Below are 16,596 nucleotides of genomic sequence, written 5' to 3' on the forward strand. Positions count from 1 at the left end.
TTACGTTGGGCTCTTTGGGGGGGAACGAGGGGCCTCCAGTGAAGGCAGCCATAAGATGAGGAGAACCAGAGCCCCCCCCCCCGCAGGAGAGCCTGTTCTGGGGCCCCTGGAGGGCGAACCCCCCCTCCCCCGAGCTGTCTGGAGGGAGGGGGGCCTCCAAGCCCTGGACTGCCTTCCCCTTTGGGGGGGGCGCACAAGCAAGAGCCTGCGGGGGCTCTTGCCCGTCAGCCTCCACAAACGGACCCTCCCCGTTTCCCCTGGCAGCCCCCAAGGGCCGAGGGAAAGCCTCGCCCAGCAGTCGAGCCTTCCCGGGTCTTTCCCTGGGCCCGCTCGGCTGCTCATTCTCCCCCGTCCCCCACCAGGCTGCCCGGGAAGAGCCGCGGGCCACGGAGCTCCGCAGAGGCGCTTTGCCGCGAGGGAGCCGCTCGGCCCTGGGGCGGCCACGGCCCCCACCCACCCACCCACCCACCGCCCGTCTCGGGGCAAGCGGCGTCCTCTGCCTGCAACCCTTCCAGGCGGAGTTGCTGCCATCTTCCGGAGGGAAAAGGCTTCCTCTGCGGGAAGACGCAGCCGGGCTCCCTCGGGCAGAGGCTAAGCGCAGCCGGAGCGCCCGACTCGGCCAAGGCCACGGAAACCCCCGCCAGGCGCTCGGAGGGGGAACGGGCGACTTTCCCCGCAGATCTTTCCGCCGCTTCCCTCCCTCCGCCCCCCCCCGACGGCTTCTCTCCCCCCCCCCCAGGAGGGCTTGGCCGGTTTTTTCTTTTTACTACAAGTTTTATTTTTTATTTTTTCCCCAAGATAGATTCTTTATCCTTTATGGACAGAGGTCTCCTCTTATACATCACACTTATAATCACAGTTTCATTTATCAATATTCATCTCTTTTATATAATCCTTTGTCTTTCCCATCAATTCATTTAATCTTACATATCATTGCTAAATACCTTTTTTTGGTCTTCAACTAATTATTGTTAATTCATCTTAAATTAATCATTTATCACAATATTTTTGCTATTTCCATTTCCACAATATTATTCTCTTTACATAATTCTTCTCATTTCTTATTCAATTTTACACATAGTTAACATCACTGTATGCCCTATGTTTCTATTTCTTCTTCCCAAAAAATCTCACAAATTCCCCTTCCCCAATCATTAACATTTAAAATTCCCCACGTTAGATTACATTCAAAAGTAATAATATTATTGTCTACTTTCACATTCCCATCTAATGATCTACCTTATTATATATATTTACTAATCTTTACCTGTTGACCTTTTCCTGATTATGCATCATCTCTTACCCTTTTAAGGATCCCGTTGGCTTTTTAATCTGCCTTTTATCCAGCTCTCCTGAAGTCTTATTTCACTTATTTCCATTTTGGTGGTATGTGTTGCGCTTTCTCTCCTGTATCCCTTTTATCTCTTTTAGTTGTATTATTCGCCCCACCCCTCTCCAAAACTTCCACTTGTCTCTGCAAAGTGTTTCCCTTTTTATCTTTTAACTGCTTCTTTTTTGGGGAGGGTTTCCCCCCTTTCTACCTTTCTCTGAATTTCCGTAATATTGTCCAGTTGACTCTTGTTTTTCTTCCTCTTCTATACTTTTAACTTCTTGCGTTCATTTAAATTCCCCCCTTCAAATTCTATTTCTGTTTTCTGGGTGTATAAACAAACTTTCTATCTCTTGGTTGTCTATCAAAGATTCACGCGCTTTTTTAAGCATCAAGAATATTTCTCCATATGTTATCTGAAACTCCACTTTACAACAGTTCGAAAGGTTTTTACAGCCTCCCCAATTATCTCTTTTCACAATTGACCCAAATTTCGAGTCTTTAGTTTCCTTGTTTTTCTTCTTTTCTCCAATTGTTCCTCTTCTCTTCAAAGGTTCCCCTGAGTTAGTATAGTCCAAATTAGTAATCCAATTCCAACAGTAGACAAACCCAGCTTTAAATTAGCTTTCTTCAAAAAGGGCAGACGAGGGAAAACACACACACACACACACACAAGCACTCCTTACGTTTTCTCACAGTGTCCACATTGGCTTTGAGGGGCTCATCCTGAGAGCTGCCGGCGGGACTGAAAAGGTTTCTGGTGGGACAAGAAGAGAGACCTCCGAAAGAGCCACAGACAGGGTGACAGGGCAGGAGTTTGGCCAGGAGGAGGAATGGGGGGGTTGGGAAAAAGGAAAAACACGGGAGGAGGGGAACCGGCTCCTGGGGGGGGGGGGTCAGCAGCAGCACTGCCACTGGCCTGGCCGAGGGATGGGGGGGGGAGTGGGAGAAAGGGGGGGGGCAGCCTGAAGCCTTTCCTTCGGGGAGGGGGGCTTGGGAGAAGCCCAGGGAAATGGGGGTGGGGTGGAGGGGTTATGGCCACCCGAGAAAAGGAAGCCGTTCAGCTGGGTGAGGCTAGCCGCAGCCCCTTCCTGGGGGACTCCTGCCTTCTGGCCCCAATCAGTGGGGTCGCTGAGCAAAGCCAGGCTGGGGGAGCTGGGCCCTGGTTAGGGCTACAAGAAGAACAGGACCCCTCCTCCTTTCTGCCCCCTCCCCAATCTGTGCAGGGATCCCCTCCCCACCTTCCTCTGGTTGCTGCTGATTGGCGCATTGACATTCAATTTAGGCTTGACAGGAGGGAAGCCAAGAAGAGCCTCCCAACTTTGAAGGAAGTTTATTAAGCAATTGTGCCCAGAGGTATTTGCAGCGTAAGGGGGTGACTTGCCCCCCTTTTCCTGGGGGCTGCTTTCATTGGGCAGGATTTACAGCCCTGCAACCTCTCTGCCCCCCCCCCCATGCTTAGTGGAGGCATCAGCCTGAGGAAGGTTGGAGGCTGCTGAGGGTCACACCTGGCACCTGCTGCAAGGAAAGGGAAATCATGTTCTTCTCCAAGCTGTGGGTGGGCAAGGGGCCCTCTGGCCACAACTAGCACAACTCCCCCCTCCCTTCCTTGCTGGGGGGGAGAAGCTGGGATGGCAGAGAGCAAAGAGGCCAGCAGCCTCGCCCGAGAGTTTCCTTAGCAGCTCACCAGGCGGGAATGGCCCAAAGGAGGAGTGGGCAAAGTCTCGGGCAGACCCCGCCCCACTCCCAGCGAGGAGGCAAAGCACAATCAGACCTACGTGATTTCAGTTTTTGTGATAATGTGGAGTGGATCTCTTGATCTTCCCTTTGCGGAGTCCCTCCTTCCCTTCTCAGTCCTGAGCCTTGTGGGAGCAGCCTCGGAGTCTCCAGGTGCAAACCCCCCCCTCACCATAGAGGGAGGGTCCTACTATTGGCTCTTCATCCAGGAGGTCTGCAGAGAGACATCCACAGGGAGGGACCATGGGAAGGGATGAATCTGGCAGGGCAGGAAAGAAGGAAGCAGACAGCCACCCTGCTGTGAAGAGGGAGCAAGAGGAGCAAGAAGAAAATAAGAATAGAATAGAATAGAAATTAGAAATAGAAATTAGAAATAGAAATTAGATAGAATAGAATAGAATTCTTTATTGGCCAAGTGTGACTGGACACAGAAGAAATTTGTCTTTGGTGCAGAAGCTCTCAGTGTACATAAAGAAAACATAAAATATATTCTTCAAGAATCGTAAGATACAACAGGGATAGTCATAGGATACTAGTAAGCAATCAAATCATACACATGTACTAGGAAACAATAAAAATAATATCAGTTGTCAAGATGCAAGCAAATGGATATAGCCATAAGGGGAAAGAGATATGTACTAGTAAGAATGAGAAGAATAATGGTAATATAGTCTTAGTAGATAACTTAGTGTTGTGGGAATTATTTGTTTAGCAGAGTGATGGAATTCGGGAGAAAACTCTTCTTGTCTAGTTGTCTAGGCTTGCGGTGCCCTATAGCCTCGTTTTGAGGGTAAAGTTGAAACAATTTACCCTGCACTCTGCAAGGCCCCCCAAGGCTATTCATGCCTTTTATTTGAAACAAAACAGGCCCGTTTTCACAAAAAATGAGCCGTTTTGGGGAGGTTTGCAGCGTACAAAAACTTTTTTTTCCCTTTCGGAAAGCTTTTTAGTTAGAGTGATTGATGGGAATCACATTGATCAAGTGCTCTGCCAGCAGGAACAAGTCTCATGTTGTCAGCGATCTCCTTCTCCAGCACATGGATAAATGCACCTGGAAACATCTACCTACCTACCTACCTACCTACTCTCTCTCCCTACCTACCTACCGTATTTCTCTCTCTCTCTCTCTCTCCCCCTCCATCTACCTACCTACCTACTTTAAAAAAAAATTGCCCCTTCAAAACCTTGCTGCGTCTTATACTCCGGTGGGTCTTATACTTCGGAAAATGCGCTATGTCCAGGATGTGAGGGGTGAAGGAGGAAGAGAACCTCTTTTGTTTAGCGGAAGGGGTCTGTAGCAATCTTTTGGGTAGGGGTCTTTTGGGTAGGGGTCTGTAGCAAGCTGTGGCTGAAGCTATTTGCTTATGGGGCCTCCTAGATTTCTTGGACTCTGAGTTTGTTTAAGTGGTCCAATCTTGCCTAGTATTGAGGACTGACTCCCCCACCCCCTCCCTTCTTCTAGGAGCTTCTGTCCTTCTGATCACCTCCTCCCCCAACAGCTTTGTCTCCAGCCCCTCCCCCCCAGCAGCCAGCTCTGGTCCCCTCCAGGGAGGAAGCCCTGCAGGTGGGTAAGGAGAGCAGACCCCCCCCCTTCGGAGGAGGAGGAAGGCTTCCCTTGCCTTGCATAAGGAGAATGGGGTGTCCTCCCCACTACACAAGGCAGCCCCCCCTCCACTGATGCCTCTGTGCCTTAGGCCTCCGAAAGGCCCGCCAGCCACTTTCCCACCCTTGGGTGACCTTGGCAGGGAGGAAGACCGGTAGGAGCTCTGCTGATGCTGCTCCAGAGGTGCCACAGAAGGTGTGGGGAAGAGTGGGGGAAGAGCGGCGGCCTAGGAAGCCATCGGAGAAAGGAGGCAGGAGCCCCCCCCCCCCGGTTGGCTTAAGCTCGGAGGAAGAAACCCAGGAAGGGCTGCCGGAAGTCACCCGCGGAGGAGGAGGAGGGGGGAGGAGGAGGAGGAGGCTTTGAGACTTGCAAGGCAGTTCGTGCAGCCCCACCATAAAGAACAACCAGCTCATCTAATTCTGTTAACTGGGGGGGGGGGACGGGACGGGACGGACGGCATCACGTTCTTTCCCCAGTTTGCATCACAGCAACCGTGCGAGGTAGGCCAGTCGGAGAGGAAACCAACCGGCCTCGGAGCCAGGTGGGGCACTTAGAGCTTTGCCATCTTGGCGGAGGCTGCTCTGCAGGAGGGTGCGTGTCACGCCCAGAGTTTCTGGGCAGAGCCAGGTAGCCAAACCAGGCTTCCCTGTCGGTGTGGCTTTGCCAGCTGGCTCTGCCCAGGCGAGGAGGAGGAGGGAGCCTCAGCAGAGGCCAACGGTGCGAACAAACGTGGCAACCCATCATCCTGGGCAGATTGGCCGACCGGTCGGCTGTGCCTTCCCCTCTTTCAGGCCCACCGATTGGGCTGTCCTGATGCGGGGGGGGGGGGCTCCTGGGCAGGGCCGTTTGGGCCCCTGGGGAGGGATGGCTGTGCCTCAGTTCCCTCGCCCACTGACTCTTTGGGGAACCTTCCCCCCCAAACATCTGGGATGCAGAAGCCTGGAACAACCCCCCCTCCACCATCTTCAGGGGCAGCAAAAGCTCCTTTTGTGCCCGTCCCAGGAGCGGCAGGAGAGTCGGCGGCAGCAGCTCAGCAGGGCGAGCGAGCGAACGAGGGGGGAAGCGGTTGGTGGTTCCTTATCAGGGGAAACATGCCCCCCCCTCCTCCTCCTCCTCTTCCTCCCTGGCAGCTGCCCTCCGTTCAGAGAGGCTTCCTTCTTGCACAGGCCAACATTTTTTCCTGGTGATCTGCAGAGAGAAAAAAGCCAAATCTTCCAAATCTCAGAGCAAGTTCAGCGCTTGGTTTAAAAGAGCAGAGGCTTCCGGGACGAGGCGGGAGGAGTCCAGCCCTGCTCTGGGCCTTTTGCAGCCGAAGGTCTTGATGCTGAGAACTTTCATCCAACTGCTAACTTTGCCCAAGGAGGAGGCAGAAACGGGGAAGGGGGAGCTGGGGGAGGAGGAACCCAGGCAGCTTCCACAGAGGGTGGGGTGGCTGAGTCTTTCTGAAGTGGGGGGGGGTCCATGAGAGGGGCTATGGACTTGGCAGGGACTTCCAGGGCGCCGCGTGGAGGCGAGAGTGAAATGAGGCTGCAGGGACAGTCATGGCGCTTAAGGACGGCTGCTCCCAGAGGAAAACTTTCAAGACCGCCAAAGACCCTGGGCGGCTTTCTGGCATGAGAGAGAGGACGGGGGGGGGGGGGGGGCTCAGCTAAGCGTGTTCCGTGCTCAGAGGCCGAAGCGTTGCTGCTGCTGCTGCTGACGTGTTTCCGTGCCAGGAAGAGGATCTGGGGCTGGGAGCGTCTTCACAGCTGAGCTGCAGAGGAAGCCCCCCTCCCCCACAACGGAAGGAAGGCCGCTGTGCCTGGGGGGCTCTTCCCACCCAGACAACCCCTCTCTTGGCGTGGGTAACCTCTGAAGTGGAGGCCAGCCCTTCTCTGCCACGTTTCAGTGTTTTGGTTTTGCTCTGGCGTTTGGAAGGCAGCACAGTCAAGCACAGATGGGAGGGGGGTTGGGGAACACCCGGGGGGGGGGGCAGTGAGTGACTCAGTCCACGTCCTGGGATGCTCAGTTGGGGAGCAGACCCCCAGCCCTCCCACAAAGTCCCAGCTCTGCCAGTCCACTGGGAAGAAGAAGCTCAGTGCCCCCGTCGTTCATTCCTGGGGGCTGCTCCCCCCCCCCCCCCCGCCCAGGCCCTGGAATTGCTGACTGCAGAGCGGGGATACTGGTGGTGGGCCTGCTGGCCTTGGGAGTTGGCAAGAGTTTGGCACCATTTTGGGGGGGACGGACAGGTAGGTTGGAGATGTCCATAACTCCCCCCCCCCCCCCGGTGCCTGACCTACATAGCAGAACAACCAAGAGGAGGCCAAGAAGTTAATCCTGGCATTTAAGATTAAGGCCAGCTGGGCCGTCTTCCTTCTTGGTGCCACTTCCCAGGCTGCTTTCGTGCCCCTGCGGTTGCCTGTCCCGATGGGGCCTTTGGCTGCCATGTGGCTCCAGGCTGGAGGCCATCGGTCCTGCTGGGAGGCTAAAGTACCGGCTGGCTCCCCCCTGCAGGGCCAGAGAAGGGCAGCCGGACGTTGATTCCTCTGTAGGGCCTCAACGCTCTCTCAGCATCCCCGGTTGCTCCAGGCAGCCTTTCCTGCTCCAGGCTCTCAGCGCCTTCAGGTGGGGGGGACAAGAGGGGAACCGTTTGGCCCTCAGGTACGCCAGGGTGGCCCAGGCTTCTGGGGGCGGGTGGGTGATGCTTAGAGGTCCACCTTTGACCACCTAGCCCTTTGCAGTCAGGCCAACCAGGCAGGCTGGGAGCCGGTGGCCCTCGGTTGCTGGTGCTGAGCGCAGGCTTGGTCTGGCCATGTGGAAAGAGCAGGCCCAGCTACGCCAGCAGCGCTGAGGGCAAGAGCCCAGGGCAGTGGTGGAGAAGGGCCCGCCTGCTGTGCCAGCCCTTTGGGGTAGAAGCAGCTGAAATGCCAGCACCTCCTCTACCTTCATGGTTAAGGTTACAGTGGCAGAATCTTCTTGCAGGTCTGAAGGTCCCCTCCGGGCGCCCACTTTCACTCTCTGGAAAACGGGGAGAATTCCTTCCGGTCCTCTCCCTGCTCCTTCCCATTTCCTTCCTCAGAGTTGGGCCGAGCGGCTCTTCCTCCTGCCTCCCAAGGTCCTTCGCACAGACCCCGAGGGTCAGCCTCTCCTGGCCGGGTCTCAGAGCAGCATCCGATTTCCTTGCCCTGCTCTCACCCGCAGAAGTTTCTCCTGGACTCTGCCCAGGTCGGGGTCTGCCCCATTTCTCCCCACTCCACCAGAAGTGGGTCTGCCCCGGTCCCTAAGGCTGCACGTCCTGCAGAGTTGTGAGAGCCAAACCTTGGGTGGGTGGGTGGGACAAAGGGTAGCTGGGGTCCAAGGGGGCTCTGCAGGGGAGCCCAGCCAGACTCGGCATAGGGGGGAAGGGCAGGGGGAACCTGGGCCGGAGCCAAAGGGCTGCCCGAGATGCAAAGTTGGCTCCCTGCTGTCCTCGGCCCGAGCTGAGGGAAGGGAAACCCCACCTGGTTGACACGGAGGACCACGGAACTCTCCTTGTTAAAGGCGGCCTCTTCCTCATGCAATCAAGGCAACCAGGCGCTGGCTTAAATCCTTCCTGCCTTGCCTGGAAGAGCTGGAAGATGCTCTCCCGGTCAGACCAGGGCTTGGGGGAGGCTAGTGGCAAACCAGGCGAAATGTGCCCATTAGGAAGGAGCACTGCCCTGGACTTGGCAGAAAGCAGAGCAGCAGCAGAGGCTGCCCATCCCAGGGAGAGGGCAGAGGTCAGGCCCACGAGGAATGGGTTTCCAAGCCCCCCTCCCACAGTGGAGAGGACCCTGGAAGACCGTGGGGCAGTTCAGCGGTTCCAGGCCTCCTCACTGGGCGCTGTCCCAGGCGGAGGGAGGTGTCCAGGTTCTCCTGGCCCCCGGTTGCCCTGGCACAGCTTTGCACTAACCCGCCCATCTTCCGCCAATGCCAGCCATCCCAGCAGGTTCATCCTCAGTGCAGGAGGCTTAAAGCGATCCTGTTAAATGTAGAACCTGAACTGGACACCGTCTGTGCGCTGCTCACATGGTGCGCTTAAGTAGGAGCTCAGGGCCCTTGGGAAGCGTCGCTTGGCACACCTTGCAGTGGGCCTGGAGAATCAGGGCACACTCGGTCTATTTGCGTAGCGCCAACCCTGCAGGAGCTGCACCGGCTGCCAGCTGGCGCCCCCACAAAACCCCTGGCGCTGGGGGCCACCAGCCAAGCTCTTTGGAGCCCAGCCTGCGGTTCTTCCGAAGAGCCTCTCTGTGAATCAAAGGCGGCTGCAGGGCAGATGGGGGAGGGGGGCTGGCTGTCTCCCCCAGGGATATGGGGCTCACTTTGAGCCCACACAGGAATGGGGATGGACCACAGTGCCCCTTGGCAAGGCCACCCTGGACTGATTAGCAGCTGTCTTTCATTGTTTCTATTCTTGTTTAATTCAATGAATCCCCTGGGACTAGAGCATAAACCATCCTTACTCAAGGGAGGAGCAAAATCCACCGTTCCTAGCCAGGGTGCATTGATGGTTGTTTCCAACTTTGCAGCCTGGAGCTGAGCGAGGTGCCTGAGCCTCCGGAAGGGTTGAGTTGAGTTTATTGGTCTTGTATGCCGTCCACTCCCGAAGGACTCCGGGCGGCTTACAATAAACAAGGGAAGGGGGAGAAATAGACAAAACGACACTTTAAAATACATAACATTCATAGTTACCGTGGGGCTGGGTACTTCAACAGCCCCCCCTGGCCTGCTGGAGCAGCCAGGACTTAGTGGCTTTGTGGAAGGCCGGGAGGGTAGTAAGGGTCCGGATCTCCACGGGGAGGTCATTCCAAAGGGCTAGAGCTGCAACAGAGAAGGCTCTCCCCCGGGGAGTTGCCAGCCGACATTGGCTGGCAGATGGGATCCGGAGAAGGCCCAGTCTGTGAGATCTGATCGGTATATGGGAGGTAATTGGCAGGAGGCGGCCTCTCAGGTACCCAGGTCCGATGCCATGTAGGGAAGGGATCTCGGGCCTCTCTGTGCAACGGGAAAGGCCTTGCAGGAGGCAACAGGTCAGAGAAAAGGCAGCCAAGCCCACGGAAAGGATTAGGGGACCCTGAGGAAGCCTCCCCCGTTTCCCCTAATTTCTTCAGCTGTAAAAGTGGGGGGGGGGAGTGTTTTCAGAATCGTGAGATTTTGTTAATGTCACCTTACAGTCAAGATTGAACTTCTGGGCAAGGACCTTTTTGCCTGGCAAGGCTGACCTTCTGTTTCTACTCCAGCACCCTCAGCAGATTAGAAGCGGAAGTAATAAGCCAGGACCCTGAAATGCACACGATCATCCTGGATTCCTTCAACCCTGGACGCACCTGCTGCTCGTGAAGAGAGGTCCCATCGCACCACCAGCAGAGCCTCCAAAACAGGTCATGAAACGCTTCTCCCGCTGAGGTTGGGCAGCCAGAACAGGCACCCCCAGCGAGACCCTCTCCAGCCACGGGGAGGAGCCCAGCCCAGCAGCCCTCCCTATCGCAGCCCAGAAGGGCTTCTTCTAGCCAGTGGTCTGAGTTTGGGAAAGGCCAGGGCAGAGAGGGCAGCAGCAGAAGCAACCGCCCACCTGGGCAGAACCGGCTGGCTGGGTTCTCCCTCGGAAGCTCTCCTGGGACGTGGCTCCCACCCACACAGCTTCCTGCCGCTTGTCAGAAGGAAGTGAAACCAAGGCTGCCCACCTTCTGCCCACGGCCAGGACCTATGGCAGTTTGTGCCCGCATCAGCTCAGAACTGGCACATTGGGGGACCGGCAGGGGAATCGGTGCCCCTGGTTTGATCAGCGCTGCAAACTTGGGAACGATTCTGTGGAGACCTGCTGCCGATGCAGCCATTATCCCCCAGCTTCTGCCCAAGGGTGGCTGGGTGGGAAGGACCAGGGAGGCTGGGGGTTCAAGCTGTGGAGCTCCATCAGCCGCACAAAACCACCCGGATGGATCAGGCCAAGGCCCGCCTGTCCCATTTTCACAGCTGGCACCCAGGGCCTCTGCCAAGCCCGCAATCCCCTGGAGGTCTCCCTCCGCCCTCCATTGTTTCCCTGTCCCTGGTATTTGGGGCAAGTAACCCTGCTGAGCCATCCGAGGCCATCGGCTCACCTTGTAATGAACTCCAGGAGTCAGTGAAGAGTTTGGAATTTCCTGGGTCTGTGCCAAACTGCTTCCCTCAGCTTCATCAGCTCAAGTCTGTGAGAGCTTCTGCGGAAACTCAACATGCCCCCCCCCCCAGTGCTCAAAAGGCTGCTGGCTTCCCCGACTCTCTGAGGAGGACCTGGGGAAGAGACACCCGGTCCCACGTGGCTGGAGGGAGAGACACCGACTGTGTGGCACCCAGCTGTGGTCCACATCCCCCCCCCATTATTAGCCAAGGGGACTCTACTGCCAGACCTGCCACAGCCAAATGAGCCCCCCCCCCGGAAATGCTGACCCATCACTTGGCTCCATCTCTGGCAAGGGCTCTCTCTCTCTCAGGCCCACCTATGCCACGCACTATTTCAACAGCTGCTGCCAGGCTGAAACCTGCAGGGCCCGCCCTCTTTTCTGCCATCTGGGTTTCGGTGATGCCAGGCAGATCCGCCTGTTCTTCTGCGTGATGTCAAACACGCCCAGCCTCACCTCAGAGGGAGCTGCCGTTTTTCAGCAGGAGCCTCTGGCCCAGCCAGAACTCCCGGATCCCAGGCAAAGCGGGCAAAGGAGAAGGGACCCCCACCAACTTAAGTGGGACCTTTAGAGGTGGAGATGCGATGGAATTGGGGAACCAGGTGCACAAACGAGGCACGGGGCGGCTGAAATCCACCCCCCACCCACCTCTCAGGCCCCCTTCAGGACAAGTCTAACTCAAACCACCCCCTTTCTTGGCCATACTGAGCTTGGATCCTGCGAAGCCACCGCCCCACATGGGCTAACCAAACAAAGGGAAGCATGGGTGGGGGGGGTCCCCTAACTCCAGGCCAAGGGCCGGATCCAAGCTGCAGCTTCTAAACCAGCGCTTTGCTTCCCAGAGCCGAGGCTGCCTCTTCGTTGTGCTGCCCAGGCCACAGCATCTCTGGGAACGGCCACATCCGAGTGGAGGAAGGGTCTCGGATGAAACCGTGAACAGAGGGGCGAAGTTGGCCGCCAGCCCCCCCCCCCTTTTCCAGCCAAGGGGCTTCCGCCTTTTCCACCGGCGTTCATCTGCTCCCAGAGAAGCTGGGCCTTAAAACGCCACACCGGCACGTGTTACAAGAGAGCTCCACAAGGGGGCGCAAATGACCAAAGCGTGTCATGACACAAACCTGGAATTTGGCTTGAGGGTGGGGGGTTGCTCCCTGACCCCTCGCATGCCCTCCTCCCTGTTGGCTGTAGGGCTCCGGGGGGGGTTTGATCCCAGGGATGCGCAAGAGCCCCTCTGTGGGCAACAGCACGGCCACGAAGACCCTGGCTGTGGGGAGCATGGCTGGGGGTCTTCCTGCTCCACGAGCCGAGCAAAGTGGGCTGGGCAAGGGGTGCTCGGCTCTTCCAGGGGCCCCTTTGCCGACCCCCCGGGACAGCCCCTGCCAGCTCTTCCGGGAGGGGGAGGGGCAGCGCATGAGCAGCAGCTGGCCCTCCTGGCTCCTCCTCCTCCTCCCCCCGTGGCCCTCCTGGCTGCCTTGACTTGGACAAGCAAGTGGCTGCAGGCAGAGGGTGGTCCTCACAATTGTATTGTAAAAAAGAAACCGTGGCATTCCCCCCCCCCCTTCCTTCCCCTCCTGCTTGTGGGGGGAGAAGGCTCAGCCAGCAGGTCACTGGAGGACCAGAAAGCCCCCTCCACCCACCCAGGCCAGGAACCCACAGGCAGCTCCAGCCAGGAGTTCCAGCCGGCACTGCAGGCGCTGTCAGCATGAAGCCCAGCGGTCTCTTCTCCAGGCCCAGGAAGCCCAGGAAGCCCCCGGACAGGACCCTCCTGGAGCTGCAGGCGACGGCTCCTTCCCAGGGAGGAGAGCACGCCCCCCCCCCCCGGCAGACGGCTGCTGCTAGCCCGTTTCTCAGGCGGCCCCCGAGGCCCCCCTCTCACCGCTGCCCCTCTGGTCCGACCTGCAGCAGCCCCCGCTCCCCCTCCCAGCAGCCGCTATTCTGCCGGGATGGGGGTGTTGCAGTTCCCATGGTAGATGCGGACGTGGCCGTCGCAGCGGAAGTAGTGCTCAAAGACGTCGCTGTAGCCGTGGTGACGCCACCAGGTGCAGAGCTGGCGGTTCCAGGTGCAGTCCAAGACGTAGAAGAGCTCCGGGTGCTCCATGCCCACCAGGGTGAAGAAGTCCTGGTCCCCCAGGTGGCCCTTGAAGTGGAACTTGCTGGCCAGCTGCTGCACCACCGCCGGCTCCAGCAGACGGTTGTAGCGCTCCGACTGGCGCATGGCCTCCAGGTCCAGCAGCAGCACGCCACTGTTGAAGCCGGGCAGCCCATCCGGGGGAGGCTCTCCCACCTTGGTCCCGGGATGCTCCTGCCGATACTGCCAGAAGACGTGCCTGGGGGGGGGGGGAGGGGAGGGGGCAGGAGAGGTCAATCCTGCCTACAAACAACACTCTGGCCGAGAGAAGGGAAGCGGGCACAGCAGGAAGCCTTCCTGCCTCCAGAAAGGGGCCGTTTCCAAGGTTCAAGCTCTCATCGGGTGCCCCAATCTGAGGAAGCCACCAGCACACCAGAGACGGTTCCCTGGCAAAACTACATCCTTCCCATTTCCTCCCCCTGTAGGGGGGCTTCATGCCGCTACTTGCCAGGGGACAAGGGGACAGCCTTTGCCCGCAGATGGCGCGCTGCCCACAGGGAGGGCAACCTGGACTGGAGCAGCTCCAGAAAGGAAAGAAAGAGGGGCAGCAGCAGGCACAGGGAAGCCCTTGGTCCATTTGCAGCAACAGTCTCCTTGTGGGTTGAAGCAACGCTTCTCTGTGCCCCTCAGCAGCGATGGGCACAGAATGGCAGGCAGCCCCTGACCCTAAAGATAAATTGCCATGAGCACCAGGAGCTTTTAGGAGGCTTATTCTCCAGGACACCAAGGCTCTCTCTCTGACTGGCCCACTCCTCCACCCCAGTGGTGCCTTGGAGGAGGGGCGGGGGGGGGGAGGTCATTCGAGGAATGACGGTGTGCGCCAAGAGGCCTTTCGTGGGTAACGGGGCCACTCAAGGCTTTCAGTCAAGGTCACCACAGGACCCTGCTCAGTCCAGGGAGGCAAGTGACCAAAAGCCTGTGGCTGCCCCAGGAGCCGGCCTTCCCCTTAGCAGCTGCCTGGCCTCAGTCTGGCCACACATTTGCCCTTCCATCGCATGGCATCAGGGTCACCCAGCCTTGTCTGCAGGCTGCAAGGCAGCCTCCGCTTGTTGGGCAGGGGAGCCCTCCAAGACCCCCTACCAGTGCCCCCCCCCCCCCCAGCCCAACCTGTGGCAGTCACACAGGCCACTTGCCTGCCCCACGTAACACCAGGGTCCTTCTGCCCTGTGGGTTTCGGCTGACATGCAGCAGCTCACGCAGTGCCACGGCTGGCCTGGTCAGCACCCTCCCCCCACCATCCTCAGGGGCCCCAGCAGCGAAGGGCCCGGGGAGAGGCACCATGCCAGGCGTGGCTACATACCGATAGACCGGCTGCATTTCTTGGGCGATGCCAATAACTGCTCCTTCTGGGAAGTTGTCAAATTCCTGAAACAGTTCCCGGATGTTGGCTCGGTACTCCACATCCAGGTCCACCTGTATGACCCGTGAAACCTCTGGAAGGGCAGAGAGGCCTGGTAAGACGGGGGCCTCTGCTGCCTTCAGCGCTCCCAGCCACTAAGCAGGGGAGCCACCCCTCCCCCCCAAAAAACCAGCATGCCAAGGACTCCCTTCTGCAAAATACGTTTTCCCAGGGAAAAAGGAATGGCCATTAAACATTCAAGAGGGAAAGAGGCGATTCAGACACCGGATGGAAAAAGCCCCCATCAGCCAAGAAGGCTTTTAACAGGAACTTCCTTAGACGCCTCTGTTCAGCTCCAGCGCCTTGGGATTCCCCCCCCCCCAGCGCCTCCCCCTTTTGCAGGTCCTTTTTTGGGGGGCCTCAGCTGGGATGCTACAAATATTTCTTCAAGTTTATCCTTCACAGCAGCTTAATTCACAAAGGCCCCCCTGGACTCCTCCTGATTTGGGGCTCCAAAGGAGGCTCTGAAGAAAGAGGGGCAGGAATCGGAGGAGGGGCACCGATGCCCCCAGTGCCCACTCACCTCTGGGCATGATATGGTGCATGGCGACAGAGAGGAAGAAGAGCGAGTCCCCGTAGTAGCTGCCAGCCCCGGCACTGAAGAGCTTCTGCAGAGCCTCCACCGTGGGCTGCAGCTTCTGGGCCAGCGTCTCCAGGTCGTGGAAGACCACCTGCCGGGCAGAGGGACTGTCAGGGCAAAGGGGGGGGGCAAGAACAGGCAACCCCCCCCCAACTGCCCACAGGCTTCTTTCGGCGCTGTCCAGGCACCCCAGTTACGCTACAAGCGACAGCGGAGGGCGCAGGAGGGAAGGGAAAGGAAGCCCACGGGAGGGGACTTGCAGAGCGGTGAGGTGAGGGGGCCCTGCCAGCCCTCCGCCCTGCTCGGGAGGCGGCGGGGCTCCTCCGGTCCGCCCAGGGACCGTGCCCAGCTGGGGCTGGACTTGGCTCCCTCCCCAAAAGCGAACCCTCCGCCTGGCTCCGTTGCCGCAGGGACCATCCGAAGGGCCGGGAACGAGGCCGAGAGCGGAGGAGGCTTCCCGAAGGCAGCCGAGCTCGGCCGCTGCCGAAGCCGGGAAGAGCTGCCCCTGCCCCGGTTCCCAGGGGGGCCCGCCTGGCCGGCGGAGGGGAGGGGAGGGGGGCGCACCTTGTACTTGAAGGCGGCGGGGCGCAGCGCCTGCTGGAGCAGCTGCCGGGCGGCGCCTCTGCTGGGCCCGTCGCAGAGCAGGTGCAGCGCCAGCGCCTCCCGCGGGCCCAGCTTGCCGAAGCGCACCAGGGAGCGCAGCGCCGCCGCCGCCTTCTCCCGCAGCGCCTCGTTGCGCTCCGCCTTGGCCAGCACCGCCACCACGTGCAGCTCCTCCGCCTCCGCCCGCAGCGCCTCCTCCGCCTCCTCCTCGCCCGCCTTGGCCTTGCTCTCCGGCGCAGGGGCGGCGGCGGCGGCGGCCGAGGGGGAAGGCGGCGGCGGCGGCGGCGGCGGGGCGCGCTGCGAGGGGCCGGAGCCCGCGTAGTAGAGCGCGCAGGCCAGAGCTAGAGCCGCCGCTGCCGCCAGAGCGCAGGGCTGGGCGCGCAGCACCCCCGGACGACGCGCCATGGCCGCCTCGCCAGCGCCGCCCCCGCGGAGGAGGGCCCGGCCCGAGGGGGCGGCGGGCGGGCGGGCGGGGCGGAACCGGCTGGCTGGACCGGGAGCCGCTCGGGAGGCCGCCGAGGGACCGAGCTGCGGAAGCGAATGGCAGGAATCGCCCTGCCTGCGGTGGCTGCTGGCTTCAAGCGGGGAGTCCTGGGGTTTCCCGCGTGGCCAAGAGCCCGTGGCGGCTGGAGGGAGGGAACGCGCTTCCCCGCCCACCTCCAGCCTCTCCCGGGCCTTCGCGAGAGGCCGCCTGCTTCCTCTCCAGGAAGGGCACCGGATGGGGGTGGGAGGCTCTCTCGCTCCCAGTGCGGGGACGGAGGGCGCCCCGGGGACTCTCCGAGCCCAGCACCGGGAACTGCTTCGGGAAGGGGAGGCAAGGAAACACGGGGAGCGGGGAGGAGCTGCAAGTAGAAAATGCCAGCCTCCAAAGGAACCCGGGCAATGCCAGTCCCAGGAGGCTCCTGTAGGACACAGGGCAGCCCCCGTGGGCGCAGAGGCCTGGGCTGCATCCCCCACTTCGCCCAGGAGACAATTGGGAGATCTTGCCTTTTCCAGGCGTCTGGTGCCCCCAAACCTCCCCCAGGCACATTCACTCTGCAAGGATCAGCTGGGAAAGTGGGTCC

General features: G+C 59.3%; 1 protein-coding gene across 2 annotated transcripts; it reads right to left on the bottom strand.

The window, feature by feature from the left end:
• Nucleotides 1-4,202: 4,202 nt before the first annotated feature.
• XXYLT1 (xyloside xylosyltransferase 1) lies at nucleotides 4,203-16,509 on the bottom strand. 2 transcript variants are annotated; one of them, XM_032225814.1, is made up of 4 exons: nucleotides 15,494-16,509; nucleotides 14,873-15,020; nucleotides 14,251-14,383; nucleotides 4,203-5,858 (listed from the first exon to the last, which is right to left on the bottom strand). In XM_032225814.1, the coding sequence occupies exons 1-4, from the start codon at nucleotides 15,935-15,937 to the stop codon at nucleotides 5,636-5,638; spliced, it is 948 nt and encodes a 315-aa protein (XP_032081705.1). In that variant the 5' UTR covers nucleotides 15,938-16,509; the 3' UTR covers nucleotides 4,203-5,635. The 2 variants fall into 2 exon arrangements, with proteins under 2 accessions (XP_032081705.1, XP_032081704.1); XM_032225813.1 differs by lacking the exon at nucleotides 4,203-5,858 and adding an exon at nucleotides 12,328-13,149 and having other exon boundaries at nucleotides 15,494-16,495.
• Nucleotides 16,510-16,596: the final 87 nt, after the last annotated feature.

This window comes from Thamnophis elegans, chromosome 10 (assembly GCF_009769535.1).
Source record: "Thamnophis elegans isolate rThaEle1 chromosome 10, rThaEle1.pri, whole genome shotgun sequence".
NCBI classification, from domain to species: domain Eukaryota; kingdom Metazoa; phylum Chordata; class Lepidosauria; order Squamata; family Colubridae; genus Thamnophis; species Thamnophis elegans.

Coding starts and splice junctions, on each gene's coding strand:
- XXYLT1 (XM_032225813.1), bottom strand. CDS start 15,937: ATGGCGCGTCGTCCGGGGGTGCTGCGCGCCCAGCCCTGCGCTCTGGCG. Junction 15,021..15,493: donor CCGCCGCCTTCAAGTACAAG/GTGCGCCCCCCT, acceptor TCTGCCCGGCAG/GTGGTCTTCCACGACCTGGA. Junction 13,150..14,250: donor GAAATGCAGCCGGTCTATCG/GTATGTAGCCAC, acceptor CCCCCCCCCCAG/GCACGTCTTCTGGCAGTATC.